At 43.6% G+C, this 18,212-nt stretch overlaps 2 protein-coding genes across 3 annotated transcripts; both read right to left on the reverse strand.

Annotated features, from left to right (window-relative positions):
- Nucleotides 1-492: 492 nt before the first annotated feature.
- On the reverse strand, nucleotides 493-10,505 carry LOC131936123 (uncharacterized). Its single transcript, XM_059293024.1, has 9 exons — nucleotides 10,355-10,505; nucleotides 9,204-9,559; nucleotides 7,596-7,791; nucleotides 5,230-6,950; nucleotides 3,729-3,825; nucleotides 2,962-3,161; nucleotides 2,422-2,502; nucleotides 1,698-1,835; nucleotides 493-721 (listed from the first exon to the last, which is right to left on the reverse strand). The coding sequence occupies exons 4-9, from the start codon at nucleotides 6,912-6,914 to the stop codon at nucleotides 580-582; spliced, it is 2,343 nt and encodes a 780-aa protein (XP_059149007.1). The 5' UTR covers nucleotides 6,915-6,950; nucleotides 7,596-7,791; nucleotides 9,204-9,559; nucleotides 10,355-10,505; the 3' UTR covers nucleotides 493-579.
- Nucleotides 10,506-10,703: 198 nt separating this feature from the next.
- Nucleotides 10,704-13,950, reverse strand: LOC131936132 (lactadherin). Of its 2 annotated transcripts, none has more exons than XR_009386015.1 (4): nucleotides 12,996-13,012; nucleotides 12,075-12,212; nucleotides 11,229-11,383; nucleotides 10,704-10,801 (listed from the first exon to the last, which is right to left on the reverse strand). XR_009386015.1 is itself a non-coding variant. In XM_059293039.1 (4 exons), exons 1-3 carry the CDS (start codon nucleotides 13,819-13,821, stop codon nucleotides 11,253-11,255), a joined length of 327 nt encoding a protein of 108 aa, XP_059149022.1. In that variant the 5' UTR covers nucleotides 13,822-13,950; the 3' UTR covers nucleotides 10,704-10,801; nucleotides 11,229-11,252. The 2 variants fall into 2 exon arrangements, 1 of the variants encoding a protein (XP_059149022.1); XM_059293039.1 differs by lacking the exon at nucleotides 12,996-13,012 and adding an exon at nucleotides 13,764-13,950.
- Nucleotides 13,951-18,212: the final 4,262 nt, after the last annotated feature.

The raw sequence follows: 18,212 nt of genomic DNA on the forward strand, positions 1-18,212 counted from the left end.
TTGTATTTCGAGATGAAAATAATTTTATTTTTTTATGGTGATTTATTTTCATGGAAAATGTGTTTTAAATACCGTAAAAAATAAAAACAATGTTATTTAGTATGAACATGCTCTGATGAGCGCTTGTTGTTTTTGTGTAGATCTCCAGCCCAGTGGTCCTGACCCCCCCCCCCCTGCACCCCCCTGTTGGACTCCACAAATAGATGACACATTGACCGTTACTCAACTATAAAATTATTAGAGCTCTATATTGAGACTTTTAAACAGTTTTCAGTTATAGCATCAGTTGTAGATACTACCATAATCCAAACCTTTCTCGTCATCGTAGCCTAACCATAACTCAACTTTTGCTGATCCTGACTCTTAGTCTAGGTGATACAATTACCTTACAGTAACTACAAATATCACATGCCTAGGTGATACAATTACCTTACAGTAACTAGAGATATCACATGCCCACATATCACAACTCAAAAACTAGGGAATGTGGTGTGTAAATATATTTCTATCAAAACAAGTAAACAAAACAGTGTATTAGTGTATACATATATATCTATCAAAACAGGTAAACAAAACAGTCTAAAGGTCAATGCTGTTTCGTCGCTCTTTGATGGATGACTGGACGGTGTCCATTCGTTGTGCCATTCGCACCCAGGCCGGGGGCAGGGGTGCCTCTAGCATGTCCTCGGGGCGGACCGAGCTGAGCGGGATATCTCGTACCCTGTGGGAGACACACACAAAGTAGGTGGGTGGGGTAAGGACACAAGTGGTGGTGGGGGGGGGGGGGGTAAAAGACACAATTGGTGGGGGTAAGGACACAAATGGTGGGGGGTAAGGGCACAATTGGTGGGGGGGGGGGGGGGTAAGGACACAATTGGTGGGGGGAGGACACAATTGGTGGGGGGGGGGGGAAGATAAGGATACAGTTGGTGGGGGTAAGGACACAATTCGTGGGGGGGGGGGGTAAGAACACAATTGGTGGGGGGTAAGGACATAATTGGTGGAAAGGGGGTAAGGACACAATTGGCGGGGGGGGGGGGTAAGGACACAATTGGGGGGGGGGGTAAGGATGTAATTGGTGGGGGGTAAGAACACAATTGGTGGGGGGTAAGGACACAATTGGTGGGGGGGGGGGGGGTAAGAACACAATTAGTGGAGGGTAAGGACACAATTGGTGGGGGGGAGTGAAAGGACACAATAGGGGGGGGGGGGTTAGGACACAATGTATGTTTAAGATTAGAGAACAGTAGCTGTTTGAGTCACACTATTATTTATAAAGGGTCTCGTTTTAGATGGGAATCGCGTGTTTGTGACAGCAACCCATCTAGGAGAGGAAACTTACACATCAAACAACTACTGCAGCCCATCTAGGAGAGGAAACTTACACATCAAACAACTACTGCAACCCATCTAGGAGAGGAAACTTACACATCAAACAACTACTGCAGCCCATCTAGGAGAGAAAACTTACACATCAAACAACTACTGCAGCCCCCACTCACTATTTGAAACCAGTCCATCTTTTTTACTTAAAGATATCACACACCCACTTAAAGACACAGATCACACAACTTCATAAAGACTCAGATCTGTGAGTGATCACATAAGGCCACACATTACACATCCACAGAGAGAGATCACACAACCACATGAAGACACACATCACATACCACCAGAGACGACAGCAACATACGTACTTGGTGAAGTTCAGATTCTCGGGGTCCAGCTTCAGGTTACTGGTGTGCTGTGCGAACAATGTATCCATTTTATCAACAAGCTCGGAGAGAAGCTGGTACATTCTGCAGTAAAGCCTGTCGTAATATTGATTTTTGTACCTGTTGAAACATCGTAATATTGATTTGTGTACCTGTAGAAACATCGTAATATTGATTTTTGTACCTGGATAAACATCGTAATATTGATTTTTGTACCTGTAGAAACATCGTAATATTGATTTTTGTACCTGTAGAAACATCGTAATATTGATTTTTGTACCTGTAGAAACATCGTAATATTGATTTTTGTACCTGTAGAAACATCGTAATATTGATTTTTGTACCTGTAGAAACATCGTAATATTGATTTTTGTACCTGTAGAAACATCGTAATATTGATTTTTGTACCTGTTGAAACATCGTAATATTGATTTTTGTACCTGTAGAAACATCGTAATATTGATTTTTGTACCTGTAGAAACATCGTAATATTGATTTTTGTACCTGTTGAAACATCGTAATATATATTTTTGTACCTGTTGAAACATCGTAATATTGATCGATATACCTTTTTTTTCTTAAGTTAGAAAAAAATATTGACTACACATCAGGCCCCTAATGTCCAATATAAATCCTATACGCACCTGTAAAGCGAAGAGTGACTACAGATCAGGCCCTAAGTGAACAATGTAAATCTAATACGCACCTGTACGGCGATAGAGTGACGACCTCTTTGGGCAAGAGTGTATCGGATTGAGTTTTTGGAGTAAATGACACGTTTGTACTTCTGGGAACAAAATATTTGGTGGGTTTTAGGTGGGTTTGGGGTAGTGTTTATAATATCTTACATGTCTCTATAATGTCCTACATGTCCTACGTCTGTCTATTATGTACTTCATATGTCTATGTTGTCCTACATGTCCAACATATGTCTATGTTGTCCTACATGTCCTACATGTGTCTATGTTGTCCTACAGGTCCTACATATGTCTATGTTGTCCTACATGTGTCTATGTTGTCCTACATGTGTTACATGTGTCTATGTTGTCCTACATGTCCTACATGTGTCTATGTTGTCCTTCATGTGTTACATGTGTCTATTTTGTCCTATATGTCCGACATGTGACTATGTTGTCCTACATGTCCTACATATGTCTATGTTGTCCTACATGTGCTACATGGTGTGTATGTTGTCCTACATGTCCTACATATGTCTATGTTGTCCTACATGTCCTACAGCACCCACCGTCGACTTAAATCAGCGTTTGTATTCTTCCTGCTGGACACTCTACTAGCACTTTTGGTGAGCAAAGTTTCAGTGGGCAACGGCTCCTTGGATTCAGAGGGCAGCGCCTCCTTGGTAGAACCCTCATCACTCGCTACATCCATAGACTCGCTCCTCGCCGCATTCATCTGCTCCTGGGCCTGACCTTCTAGGCATTTAGCCTAAAACCATAGCAGGTGTATCATGCAAGGCGTCAAGCTAGGCCAGGTTAGATAGACTTTTGGAGGAACAGTGTTAGAGAAGCAAGTTTCCAGGTGTTTAATACGAGGAAAAGATTGTGAGAGGTGGTATTTGAAGTGTAAGTGTAGGGGTGAGGATGTATTTGTGAGAGGTGGTATTTAAAGTGAGATTTAGAAAGTGTAGGGTGAGGATTTACTTGTGAGAGGTGGTATTTAAAGTGAGATTTAGAAAGTGTAGGGTGAGGATTTACTTGTGAGAGGTGGTATTTAAAGTGAGATTTAGAAAGTGTAGGGTGAGGATTTATTTGTGAGAGGTGGTATTTAAGATGTGATTAAGTAAGTGTAGGGAGAGGATTTATTTGTGAGAGGTGGTATTTAAAGCGTGAATTAAGAAAGTGTAGGGAGAGGATTTATTTGTGAGAGGTGGTATTTAAGATGTGATTAAGAAAGTGTAGGGAGAGGATTTATTTGTGAGAGGTGGTATTTAAAGCGTGAATTAAGAAACTGCAAGAGCTACCTTATTCACCTACCCAACCAAACGTCGCTTACCTTTAAAGTTGTGGCGAACTCCTCAAACGTGACCAACAGTTCCCCAAACATTGAGCCAACCACAAGCTTCTTCCAATTCAAATCAGCCAGGAAAGGACTGGGGGACAGAGGAAAACATTTAGATCAACCAGGATAGGACTGGGGATAGAAGGAAAACATTTTGATCAACCAGGATAGGACTGGGGAATAGAGGAAAACATTTAGATCAACCAGGATAGGACTGGGGAATAGAGGAAAACATTTAGATCAACCAGGATAGGACTGGGGATAAGAGGAAAACATTTTGATCAACCAGGATAGGACTGGGGAATAGAAGAAAACATTTAGATCAACAAGGGTAGGACTGGGGAATAGAGGCTAACATTTAGATCAACCAGGATAGGACTGGGGAATAGAGGCAAACATTTAGATCAACAAGGGTAGGACAGGAGACAACAGTAACCAACCTACCTAAATAACAGCTTCTTACAGCTACAACAGCTGAACCTACCTAAACAACAGCTTCTTACAGCTACAACAACTGAACCTACCTAAACAACAGCTTCTGACAGCCACAACAACTGAACCTACCTAAACAACAGCTTCTGACAGTCCACAACAGCTGAACCTACCTAAACAACAGCTTCTGGCATCTACAACAGCTGAACCTACCTAAACAACAGCTTCTGACAGCTTCTGACAGCCACAACAGCTGAACCTACCTAAACAACAGCTTCTGACAGCCACAACAGCTAAACCTTCCTAAACAACAGCTTCTGACAGCTACAACAGCTGAACCTACCTAAACAACAGCTTCTGACAGCCACAACAGCTGAGCCTACCTAAACAACAGCTTCTGACAGCAACAACAGCTAAAGCTACCTAAACAACAGCTTCTGACAGCCACAACAGCTGAACCTACCTAAACAACAGCTTCTGACAGCCACAACAGCTGAACCTACCTAAACAACAGCTTCTGACAGCTACAACAGCTGAACCTACCTAAACAGCAGCTTCTGACAGCTACAACAGCTGAACCTACCTAAACAACAGCTTCTGACAGCTACAACAACTGAACCTACCTAAACAACAGCTTCTGACAGCCACAACAGCTGAACCTACCTAAACAACAGCTTCTGACAGCTACAACAGCTGAACCTACCTAAACAACAGCTTCTGACAGCCACAACAGCTGAACCTACCTAAACAACAGCTTCTGACAGCTACAACAGCTGAACCTACCTAAACAGCAGCTTCTGACAGCCACAACAGCTGAACCTACCTAAACAACAGCTTCTGACAGCTACAACAGCTGAACCTACCTAAACAGCAGCTTCTGACAGCCACAACAGCTGAACCTACCTAAACAACAGCTTCTGACAGCTACAACAACTGAACCTACCTAAACAACAGCTTCTGACAGCCACAACAGCTGAACCTACCTAAACAACAGCTTCTGACAGCTACAACAGCTGAACCTACCTAAACAACAGCTTCTGACAGGCACAACAACTGAACCTACCTAAACAACAGCTTCTCGGTCTCCTCAGCGAACAAGTCGTAGAAGGCCTCCTGCTGCTCGCTGCTCTCGATGTTTAAGATTTTGGTCCGCAGCTCGTCCACAGAGAAGTTGTAGTTGGTCAGGTTGACGGGGGCCACCCTCAGCCTCGAGCTGGACATAGCCTCGTGTTTACTCTGCAGGTGTCTCTTGTAGCTCTTGGCGTCCGGGTTGCACTTCCTCTCCAGGAAGTTTGCCCAGATCATCACGTTGACGCTCAAGTCTCCCGTCTGTTTCAGCCGGGGGTACTCTTCCGCCGCTTCCTCTTCCTCCACGGTCGTATCGTCTTTCACATACTCATCATCTTCTTCGTCTTCTTCGTGGGTGGTGTACATGTCCTCGTCTTCCGTTTGTTCATCCGCTGTGGTGGACTCGGCGACAGTGCTGTCTGGCTGTTCAGATACGCTGTCTGACGAGGTACCAAACGCCTTGATGCTCGTGTCGAGGACGATGTTCTTTAGGAAGCTGAACTTCTGCTCCATCTCTTGCTTCTGTTTTGTTAATTCCAGAACCTCCAGCATTTTACCCAGACGAAAGACTTCTGCCGTGTGGTATTTAAATCTTGGGTTCAACACACTGAACAGGTCCGGTCCTTCGTGAACGATTAGAAATCTTTTCTCATTTAATGGGACCTCTTTGAGCGGCAGGTAGTTGATAATTTTCTCCACTCTGTGTTCGACGATGGCGTTGCCCTGTCGTTTCTCCAGCATTTTGTCAATGGCTAACACAGCGTCCCTGTACATGTACATGACATGGGTGATGCCCCACAGTCGCAGGATGATCTCGGCGCCATTTTCAAGGACTGGCCGTGTCACCAGAAGCCAGTCCTGTGAGTAGAACCCCCGCTCGATACTTCTGTAAACAAACGGCACCCTGAAGGTCTCACCTGGAAGTATTACACCTCCACCGTTATCGAAGACAAACCTGACGACTTTATATTTATCCAGCTGAAATGTATCGGGCCTTTCTTTCAACTGCCAGTTAAAATATATAGCGGTAGTGCCGGTGTTTGTCATTTTTATGGAGCTGATTCCGTTCTTTCCTAAGCTGGCCACGCATCCCATCTCAATGATCCAAGTCTTCAGCTTCCTCTCAGGCTCTTGGGACCAGGTCATGTCGGCGTTGCCAAGCACCAGACCCACGTGACACTGCACCCCTTCATCCACGATCTCCTGCGTGCCGCCCCTCTGCGTGTGGGTTGTGGGGGAGTAGGACGGCTCCTTCAGTTCATCCTGCGTCGGCGTCCCAGTCAAGAAGGGCTCCGGCGGGTGCTCCACCCTGTTGACGATCCCCAGCTGCGGCATAGACGGGAAAAACCCCCCACACCCCCACTGGGGGCACGTGAAGGGCAGCTGGTTCACAGATCGGGCAGATATGCCCAGCTTGTTGAATATGACGTCAGTCACCTCAGGACAGCCAATCCAGTCCGTCTCTATGGTAAAGCCTTTCTCCCTCTTCGTCTTGATGGGGATCAGGCCATATTTGGTACATCTCGGTACGTTCACAAAACCTCGCTCCGACTCCGTGCCGGTACAGACGGCTCTCTCCATACGCATGATAGACCTTTCCTCCCCGCACGGTAAAATATTGGGCAGAAGTTGTTTTTTCCGTAGCAGCAGACTCTCGCGGTACTTGCCTGTTACAGCCATGATGTAGTTTTCTTGCTTCAACTGTTCGTCTTTCGCCTGCAAAAATAAAACTTGCTGTTATGAAAACATTAGGAACATTTTTAAACAATCTCTTGCCAAGGGAATATACGGTGAGGCTTACTTCCTGAGTATAATGGAACTACAGGACTAGGTTGTTAGCATTGCCCAACGAGGCGGCTCCCAGTAGAGACGTGGACTTAAGGGCAGCATCAAAAGTTGGACACACAACTACTGTACTGTATCTATTTTAAGGTATACAGCTAAGTGAATTGGCTTACTTATATCAGAAAAATAAAGTTATATCTTTTACTGGGGCTGTGGATATGTGCCCATCTTTTATTGGGGATATGTGCCCAACTTTGAACGAATTAACGGGATATGTGCCCAGCTTTTATTGGGGATATGTGCCCAACTTTGAACGAATTAACGGGACATGTGCCCAGCTTTGACTGACTTAATGGATATGTGCCCAGCTTTGACTGACTTAATGGATATGTGCCCAGCTTTGGTTGACTTACTAGATATGTGCCCAGCAATTATTGGGGATGTGCCCAACTTGACTGATTTAATAGAATATGTACCTAGCTTTGACTGACATAACAGGATATGTGCCAATGCTTTAACTGAAATAACGGTATAAGTGCCCGGCTCTCTACTGTCCTAGTTTTCAACTGACTTAACTTCTCAAATCGTGCCAGGTGATTGGCTTGTTTCCTCTGGCTTTCCTCCAACTGACGGTTGAGGTAAAAGCCCGTGGGTTTGATGTGCTTCAGAACTTGAATCGGCTCCGGCTCAGCGGGAAGTTCCGATGGCGCAACCCATCTAGTCATGGGCTTGTGGTTGACAATTTCAGTGCTCAGCATCAGGACTTCTTTTTCTGTCATGGTAGGGGTAAACACAAGTGGCAGGTAGTGGCAGATGGTAGTGGCAGATGGTAGTGGCAGATAGCGACAGATAGTGGCAAATGTTATTGATGGATAATGGCATATAGTGGCATGATAGTGGACGATAGCAGTGGCAGATAGATCGAAGTTACAAATCGAACTGTGTAACACTGTCCATAATGTTACTTGCGGTTGGTTTACATTTATTACAATCACACTAACGGTCAGTCTAATAATATACCACCAATAACATTTTGTTGATCTAGTCACGCCTACTACATCACACAACCACGCCTACTATACTACCCAACTACATCTACAATAAATTACAACCACGCCTACTGCACCTCACAACCACGCCTACTACACTATACAACCACGCCTACTACACCTCACAACCACGCCTACTATACTACCCAACTACATCTACAATAAATTACAACCACGCCTACTGCACTATACAACCACGCCTACTACACCTCACAACCACTCCTACTATACTACCCAACTACATCTACAATAAATTACAACCACGCCTACTACATCTCACAACCACGCCACTACACTATACAACCACGCCTATTACACTATACAACCACGCCTACTCCATTACACAACCACGCCTACTACACTATTCAACCACGCCTACTCCACTACACAACCACGCCTACTACACTATACAACCACGCCTACTACATATACAACCACGCCTACTACACTATACAACCATGCCTACTACACTACACAACCACGCCTACTACACTACACAACCACGCCTACTACACTACACAACCACGCCTACTACACTATTCAACCACGCCTACTCCACTACACAACCACGCCTACTACACTATACAACCACGCCTACTACACTATACAACCACGCCTACTACACTATACAACCACGCCTACTACATATACAACCACGCCTACTACACTATACAACCACGCCTACTCCACTACACAACCACGCCTACTACACTACACAACCACGCCTACTACACTATACAACCACGCCTACTACACTACACAACCACGCCTACTACACTATACAACCACGCCTACTACATATACAACCACGCCTACTACACTACACAACCACGCCTACTACACTATACAACCACGCCTACTACACTATACAACCACGCCTACTACACTATACAACCACGCCTACTACACTATACAACCACGCCTACTACACTATACAACCACGCCTACTACACTACACAACCACGCCTACTACACTATACAACCACGCCTACTACACTATACAACCACGCCTACTACATATACAACCACGCCTACTACACTACACAACCACGCCTACTACACTACACAACCGACCCATTACTCTTACTCACCCCAACTGCTCAGCCAACACAAAACACATTATATAACTTGTTACCTTTCAGCCTGGCGTGTCGTGGTCGCTTATCACACACGCTCGACTTTGAAAGCTCTTTGGATCTCGGCTCAATGGACATTCGGGGCAGGGCAGATGGTCTCTGACTATTGGCCCCTTTCGGCACAGTAGACATTCGCGGGTCAATTGGCACCCTTGGTGGGTCATTGGGCGCTTGTGGGTCATTGGGCGCTGGTGGGTCATTGGGCGCTGGTGGGTCATTGGGCGCTGCTGAGTCGCTGATGGTCGCATCTTGCGCGGATTCTCGGGGGCTGGGTTTCTTTTTTAAGACAAAAACTTGCCTTGTGGTGGGAGGGAGCTCAAATGTGGGTGAGAGTCGCTGGTAGGTTGGGGAGTACCTGGTGACAGTAGGTTGCGTTGGTAGGTTGTGTTGGTAGGTTATGTCAGTAGGTTGTGTTGGTCGGTTGTGTTAGTAGGTTGTGTTGGTAGGTTGTGTTGGTAGGTTGTGTTAGTAGGTTGTGTTGGTCGGTTGTGTTAGTAGGTTGTGTTGGTAGGTGTTGGTGTTGGTAAGTTGTGTTGGTAAGTTGTGTTGGTAGGTTGGGGAGTACCTGGTGACAGTAGGTTGCGTTGGTAGGTTGTGTTGGTAGGTTATGTTAGTAGGTTGTGTTGGTCGGTTGTGTTGGTAGGTTGTGTTAGTAGGTTGTGTTGGTAGGTTGTGTTGGTAGGTTGTGTTGGTAGGTTACGTTGGTAGGTTGTGTTGGTAGGTTGTGTTAGTAGGTTGTGTTGGTAGGTTGTGTTGGTAGGTTACGTTGGTAGGTTGTGTTGGTAGGTTGAGTTAGTAGGTTGTGTTGGTAGGTTATGTCAGTAGGTTGTGTTGGTCGGTTGTGTTGGTAGGTTGTGTTGGTAGGTTGTGTTGGTAGGTTGTGTTGGTAGGTTGTGTTGGTAGGTTGTGTTGGTAGGTTGTGTTGGTAGGTTGTGTTGGTAGGTTGTGTTGGTAGGTTATGTCAGTAGGTTGTGTTGGTCGGTTGTGTTGGTCGGTTGTGTTGGTAGGTTGTGTTGGTAGGTTGTGTTGGTAGGTTGTGTTGGTAGGTTGTGTTGGTAGGTTGTGTTGGTAGGTGTTGGTAAGTTGTGGGGAGTACCTGGTGATAATAGGTTGTGTCGGTAGGTTGGGTGTTCATAATGTGCGCGCCTACCTGAGCTCCTGATACGGATCGTGTGTAACTTCGGTGAGTACTGAGGAAGACGGGATAGACTCGGTGACTGTGAGGGTTATGGACTTCGCCTTATTCAGCTTTTTAGGACCGCCTTTAGATCCCATCTCAGCGGTGGGTCCGGCCTAGAGCTAACATGGCGGACTTTTGTTTACTTCCGTTTTGTTCGACCAACGCCACTGCGCACTGTTCACAAAACACCATAAATATCACTAAGACAGTTTTTTTTTCTCCTCATTGAGTAACGTTTGATGCTCATTAAGCTGTTAGTATTGATAAACACAAAGCTACAATTTGTTGGAAATTCATTAAGACATGAAACACATGCATGTTTGAGATCATTTATATTTTATTAAATTTCTTCAAATTTTTCACAAAAGTATTTCCTTCATTTAAGCACTCAATCCGTCCTTTATACTTTCGCGATATCTGTAAACAAGAATGATAGTAAGATTTTAATGTGCTTTGATACGGTGTTTCTTTTGTGGGATAAACCACACAAAAGAAACACACTATGGATATCTTTTTTATTGGAAACTTTTTCAAACGAAAGGAAAACGTCACAGTGATGTGTCCTTATAGAAGTGTCACAAACAGAACCTACCTTTAAGGACAACCTTTTGTCTTACTAGTGTGCCCTTATAGAAGTTTCACAAACAAAACTTACCTTTGAGGACAACTTCTTGTCCTGCTAGTGTGCCCTTATAGAAGTTTTACCAACAAAACCTACCTTCAAGGACAACTTCTTGTCTTACTAGTGTGCCCTTATAGAAGTTTCACAAACAAAACTTACCTTTGAGGACAACTTCTTGTCCTGCTAGTGTGCCCTTATAGAAGTTTTACCAACAAAACCTACCTTCAAGGACAACTACTTGTCCTGCTAGTGTGCCGTTATTGACAGCTCACAATGCTCGCCATAGACTCCAACAGGACAGTGGCAGTACGGGAAGTCTAGTGGTGAGAAGCAGGACCCGCCATTCAAACAGGTAAAGTGGTGACACGGATCAACATCTGTAGGGGGACAATCTAGACTATCAACATTACTATCAACATCTGTAGGGGGACAATCTAGACTATCAACATTACTATCAACATTTGTAGGGGGACAATCTAGACTATCAACCTTACTATCAACATCTGTAGGGGGACAATCTACATTATCAACCTTACTATCAACATCAGTAGGGGGACAATCTAGACTATCAACATTACTATCAACATCTGTAGGGGGACAATCTAGACTATCAACATTACTATCAACATCTGTAGGGGGACAATCTAGACTATCAACCTTACTATCAACATCAGTAGGGGGACAATCTAGACTATCAACATTACTATCAACATCTGTAGGGGGACAATCTAGACTATCAACCTTACTATCAACATCTGTAGGGGGACAATCTACACTACACTATCAACCTTACTATCAACATCTGTAGGGGAACAATCTAGACTATCAACCAACACTAACAACAGTTTTAGGTCTTGTTTAATTTCATGGAAACTTTTACTTTGACGAACTTTCTGACTAGTCCAGTTTTTCTGGGACAACTGACTCCTGTCGACAACTGACTCCTGTCGACTCATACAAAAAATGGCGACTAACACCTTAATACCGACAAAGCTTGATAAACAGTTAAAAATAGTGTGGCTATTTCTTACAAAACCTAAAGTAAACCGGGTCAAAAATGGACGTGACCTTGTCTCTTAACGACCTTGATCTCACATCGGACACCAGTGAACCCCACCGGGCAGACACAGATGACGGTGCCGCCCACGCCTGCGGTACAGAATCCCATGTTCAGACATCTGAGACTGTCGCAGGCATCAAACAGGGCTGGGGATTCACAGTTTCTAAATTATTCACAGTTTCTAAAGTATTCACAGTTTCTAAATTATTCACATTTTTTAAATTAATCACATTTTCTAAATTAATCACATCTTCTAAATTATTCACTGTTACGTTCGGGTTAGTCTCTGACAAACAACAACGCTTCGTGTCTAACTTCTATACTTTTATTCCGTCTCCAATGTGTACATTTTAGCGTGGCCCTCGTCCTACCCGCTAGCAACACCCGCTGACTGACCCCCTACAATCGTTCACTCGCCCTTTTATACCCGCATTCGACCTTGGGATTACAATACATAAACACACAAGGTGAACTCCACTCACACACGCACTCTCCCCTAGTTCTAGACTATTCTAACCTATTCTAATCTGATCTACAACTGACCCTCTTAACATTCACATTTTATAAATTATTCACATTGAACTAAATAATTCACATTGAACTAAAGAATTCACATCTTCTAAATTATTCACATTGTCTAAATTATTCACATTTTCTAAATTATTCACATTTTCTTAATTATTCGCATTTTCTAAATTATTCACATTTTCTAAATTATTCACATTTTCTAAATTATTCACATTGAACACTTCTGGAAAAGCTTGTATGAATTGCAGGATTGATTACTGTATAATAAATATTAATCAAAACATGTATAGTTTGTTTGTAACTTCGATATGTACTCACCTCACCTGAAATATGGTCACCACATCAAATACTCACCAGTGTATCGTGTCACCACGAATATGGTCACCACATCAAATACTTACCAGTGGAGTGTGTCACCACGAATATAGTCACCACATCAAATACTCACCAGTGTAGCGTGTCACCACGAATATGGTCACCACATCAAATACTCACCAGTGTAGCGTGTCACCACGAATATAGTCACCACATCAAATACTCACCAGTTTAGGTGTCACCACGAATATGGTCACCACATCAAATACTTACCAGTGGAGTGTGTCACCACGAATATAGTCACCACATCAAATACTCACCAGTGTAGCGTGTCACCACGAATATGGTCACCACATCAAATACTCACCAGTGTAATGTGGGTCACCAGAGAATATGGTCACCACATCAAATACTCACCAGTGTAGCGTGTCACCACGAATATGGTCACCACATCAAATACTCACCAGTGTAATGTGGGTCACCAGAGAATATGGTCACCACATCAAATACTCACCAGTGTAGCGTGTCACCAGAGAATATGGTCACCACATCAAATACTCACCAGTGTAATGTGGGTCACCAGAGAATATGGTCACCACATCAAATACTCACCAGTGTAGCGTGTCACCAGAGAATATGGTCACCACATCAAATACTCACCAGTGTAGCGTGTCACCAGAGAATATGGTCACCACATCAAATACTCACCAGTGTAATGTGGGTCACCAGGAATATAGTCACCACATCAAATACTCATCAGTGTAGCGTGTCACCACGAATATGGTCACCACATCAAATACTCACCAGTGTAATGTGGGTCACCAGAGAATATGGTCACCACTTTAAATACTTACCAGCGGAGAGTGTCGCCGCCTGTATCACCAGAAGAATGACCACAACAAATCCTTTCATTTCGATGTTTCAACCAACCCTATAGATGTCGCCTGATGTTTAGACCAACCCTATAGATGTCGCCTGTTTCAGACCTGCTGGTTCTGGCATCAATCAAAACCTTATCGGTGAGACCGGATACTAGCTCTGTGACCTACACAGGATACTAGCTCTGTGACCTAACATGTGTCCCTATCACGTGACACCAAACACACCTGTGTTGTGACGTGACATAATGTATGTGTGATTTTTGCCTGACGTGATCTTACACGGAAAGTAGTCTACAGAAGAATGATATCTGCTCTTTACTAATCGATTTGTTGTTCTTTTTTGTTTTTGCTGGTTTTTTTTGTTTTGTTTTGTTTTTTCTTACAGTCTTATTATAATTAGTGCGACTGTAAAAAATTATATTATCTACTATTTTAATTCTTTTCGTACAAAACGAATGTGTGTTGTTGCTGATAATGTTAATTAAAGTGGTCCATGCAATTTAGCTACCAAACAAAATAACATTTTGATTTAACTAAATCGTGTCTTTAATATCAATTTTTAAAACAGCGCCGAGAATCTGATATTTATAGCAGCGTGTTTATAGCAGAGAGACCTTAGATTTAATTACACACATTACCTATGTTGTAGGCATTGGCAGTCAATGACGTCACACAATTCAGACTAATGACAATGTGATACGTGGGATGTGAAACGTTTTCGAAGTTATGGACGCCATTTTGGAGTCTTGACTTTTTTGTGTGACGGTTTGGATGGGGGTGAGGTGATTTTAAAAGGCTAATATTGCGTGATGTCATTTACAAACAAAATAGACTTAAAAAGGTATTCTGCACAAGAATGCTCTTAGCCGACGAGTCTCCATGTCAGTTGTACATACAATCACAAAAAAACAGAAGAGAATTTGTTTCTGTAGGTTTTGATTTTATTGTGTTGTTGAGCAGACTCCGCCTGCCCAAAATTAGGTGCTAGTAGTAGGCTGTCTCTTGACAAAACTTGGACGTCAAATGTCTGGTAGAAATTTGCTCCGAATGGTGAAGCAGTTGACCTTAGGCCTATAGGTAGATAAAAAGTGTGCCAGAAAAAAAATTATTTTTTTTTTCGGTCAAAATATTTTTTTTACTTTTATGTTGAACTCAGAATTGAATGATATAAAGTATGAGCAGAGACACTAGAGCTAACGCTACTTTAATTCACTTTTGACACCATGTAAACAAAACTGATCAGAGTTCTGGTGAAAGGAAAGCTTTTCACGTTTTGACACCAAGTAAACTGTTATTTCAGCCAATTATTTCTTCCATAGTGTACCCGACTGAACACACCAATTACTTATTCTTAAAAATATACTTACTACGTTTCTATACCAGAGGTCAGAGGTGAGACTGATTCTGGCAGTGGTCGCCAGTGTAGCCAGCAGGACACAGGCAGTATGGTGCATCAGCTGGGGCGGTGCACTGACCACCGTTGAAACAGGTAAAGTGCACGCATGGGTCTCGTGATATTTCTATTGAGGAGTCGGCCAAGTTATTAGAAATAAAAATACTAAAACATAATGTTATATCTTAAATACAATCCAATATAAGAAATTGCAGTATGGCAACTCTCCTTGACTTTGAAGAAGACGAAGCTGCCAGATAATATTTTTAATTTAGAAAGCAAATAAAAATATAACGCGGGGTGAAGGTGTGTCATAGTTACCGAAGGTTTGACAATGAGTTCCAGAGAAGCCTGGGGCACACATGCAGATTGGGGCATCAGCGGGCGCCCCGCAGGTTCCTCCGTTGTGGCATTGGTAGCCGCTACAGGGATCCCACTGGGCTGTGAGCAGAGGAGGCATTAGTGGGAGCTACGGGCGTGAGATTTACAGGGGTGGGGGGGGCTTAGTGGGAGCTACGGGCGTGAGATTTACAGGGGGTGGGGGGGGGGCTTAGTTAGTGGGAGCTACGGACGTGAGATTTACAGGGGGTGGGGGGCTTAGTGGGAGCTACGGGCGTGAGATTTACAGGGGGTGGGGGGGGGGGACTCAGTGGCAGCCATGGGCGTGAGATTGACAGGGGGGCGGGGCTTAGTGGGAGCTACGGGCGGTGGGCAGTGGGAGCAGAGGCGTAGCGAGGGGGCGCGCCAAATTGAAAGTTTGAGGGGGGGGTGTGCAAATGAAAAGTTCGAGCGGGGGTGCAAATCGAAAGTTTGAGGGGGGGGTGCAAATGAAAAGTTCGAGGTGGGGGTGCAAATCGAAAGTTTTGTCCCCGGGCGCCGGGAGGGGTCGCTACGCCTCTGAGTGGGAGCTACGGGCGTGAGATTTACAATGGGTAGGTGGGTGGCTTAGTTAGTGGGATATACGGGTATCAGATTGTTCAACTAGACAATATAAAATTTTCAAATCTGAGCAGTTGACAGTCTTGTGCAATTCTCTATGAACACTTGCTAAAAATCCAGAACTATTTCCGCCTTTGTGTTTGGCGGTCCTTTGTTCGCTTCAAAAGAAGTAAAACAGTTTCTTTGTTTCTTTCAATATTAACTGCTTAGTTATAGACTTTGTCTAGCTCAATACTCTGCCGTCATTATTTTCTTACAACAGATAGATCTAGTAAACAGTATGAGTAAACACACTGACGCACAGTTCAGAGTTGACTAAAAGAAAGACAACGCAGACTGAAGTCAAACTAGTTAGAATCAGAGGTGTAGCGATGGGGGGGGGGGGGGGGGGGGTAGGGAAGGGCATCTGTCCCCGGGCGCCGACCATAAGGGGGCGCCAAAATGGGTTGTAAATACAAATAAAAATGTCATTTTAGCTGCATTTTTGCAGTTTGAGGGGGGGGTGCAAATCGAAAAGTTGAGGGGGGTGCTTGAAAATTTGCTACAGAGGGGGGGGGCGCCAAATTGAAAGTTTGTCCCCGGGCGCCGGGAAGGGTCGTTACGCCTCTGAGTTAGAACAAGACAGCTTATAGTAATAGACGTGTACTGAACAAGTGGACGTGTTGTGAGTATCCTAGCAACGTGTGCTCGGTAAAAAAAAAAAAAAAAAAAAAGAAACAACACTAAATTGCATACAGCAAAGGTAGGAGTCAAATGTGTTGTTAATTTTTATGTGAATGTTTGGTACAATTTTAGCAGCCCACTTAAAATATTTTACTGGCTTTATCCAGGTGTACTTTAATTGCGGGGCTGGTTGAATGTATTTAACTTCTCCCCGTACTGTAAAACATCTTAAATAAAAAGCCTTAAATTAGCGACTCAGACCTGTAGTAATGAAGATAATATTCTCTCTACAAATATAAGAAATACGGGTCACTGATCATTCTTTTGATACCATTCATCGGTTCAAGAATAAAAACAAAAGCAGCTAAAAAACGATAAATAGTCAAGAATTGTTGCTTATTATTTTTAGTCTGCATGACTGCCAGATTTACTACTAGTTAACGTTTTTACTACTTGTAAGTCTGGAAGAAACAATGCTTGTGTGTGTGTGGTTGACGCCAACACCCCGGACGAATTTTAAAAATCTAATTAGAATTTATATAGAAAATAGATATTTAACCAGTGTCCGCCCCTATCCCACCCCCACTCGAGTTTCAAGCAGCGGCGTAGCGAGGTCGGGTGCCACCCGGTGCGGCATTTAATGGTGTCACCCCCAAGAGGCACCCCCCCCCCCCTCAAACTTTTGATTTGCACCCCCCCCCCTCAAGTTTTTCTCTATATATTGTGCTATTTGTTGCCTTGGTGTCACCCCCCTAGATGGTGCCACCCGGTGCGGTCCGCATCCCCCGCCCCCCCCCCCCCCTCGCTACGCCTCTGGTTTCAAGTGCCCCTCCCGGCAAAATGTCTGAAGAACCACTGTTCTCAAGTAACACGTTACTTCCCTCTGACAATGTTTGTCTGAATGGTGCCCCTTATCTAGATGTTATGTCCCTTACGTTGTAGTGGTCATGCATAGCTACTGAGATTTACACACAGAAGTATTATGTAAGCGTTATGTAAATAAGTAATGTGTAATTTTTCTTAATATAAAATTCTGATTTTTTTAAATTTTACATTTTAAAAGTTTAAATTTTATTTATTTTAATAGCATTTTAATTAATTTGATGAGATACGGTGATATTAATTAAATATAAACATATATTTTGTTTCTGTAAGAATTTATTTAATGTTTTCAAATTTTAAATTCCCCCCCCCCCACCAAGTGACTAAATAAGTAAATAAACAATGAAACTAGGTCTACTTGCCGTGAGTCAGTACAGAGCAGGTGACAATGGCGACGATGACTGCTGTTGGTATCCTCAACATTTTGGTTGTTTCAGGCGCGTGTGTGACGCAGAACTGAGTCTTTCAGTTAAATACCTCACGGCCTTATCTCTACACACTGGTAGCATTACGTCTACAGTACGTGGGAAAAACACAGACGGCTT

The sequence above is a fragment of the Physella acuta genome, unplaced genomic scaffold (genome assembly GCF_028476545.2).
Source record: "Physella acuta isolate Inbredline_101_S28 unplaced genomic scaffold, ASM2847654v3 ptg000168l, whole genome shotgun sequence".
Lineage (NCBI taxonomy): Eukaryota > Metazoa > Mollusca > Gastropoda > Physidae > Physella > Physella acuta.

What these genes read in the sequence shown, in the direction of transcription:
- LOC131936132 (XM_059293039.1), bottom strand. Translation starts at nt 13,821, where the DNA reads ATGAAAGGATTTGTTGTGGTCATTCTTCTGGTGATACAGGCGGCGACA. An exon ending in GGCGGCGACACTCTCCGCTG is followed by an intron (nt 12,213 to 13,763) that starts GTAAGTATTTAA and finishes GTGAATCCCCAG; the next exon opens with CCCTGTTTGATGCCTGCGAC. An exon ending in CAAGGTCGTTAAGAGACAAG is followed by an intron (nt 11,384 to 12,074) that starts GTCACGTCCATT and finishes GTCCCCCTACAG; the next exon opens with ATGTTGATCCGTGTCACCAC.
- LOC131936123 (XM_059293024.1), bottom strand. Translation starts at nt 6,914, where the DNA reads ATGGCTGTAACAGGCAAGTACCGCGAGAGTCTGCTGCTACGGAAAAAA. An exon ending in AACGCTGATTTAAGTCGACG is followed by an intron (nt 2,503 to 2,961) that starts GTGGGTGCTGTA and finishes TTTTGTTCCCAG; the next exon opens with AAGTACAAACGTGTCATTTA. An exon ending in GAGAATCTGAACTTCACCAA is followed by an intron (nt 722 to 1,697) that starts GTACGTATGTTG and finishes TGTCTCCCACAG; the next exon opens with GGTACGAGATATCCCGCTCA.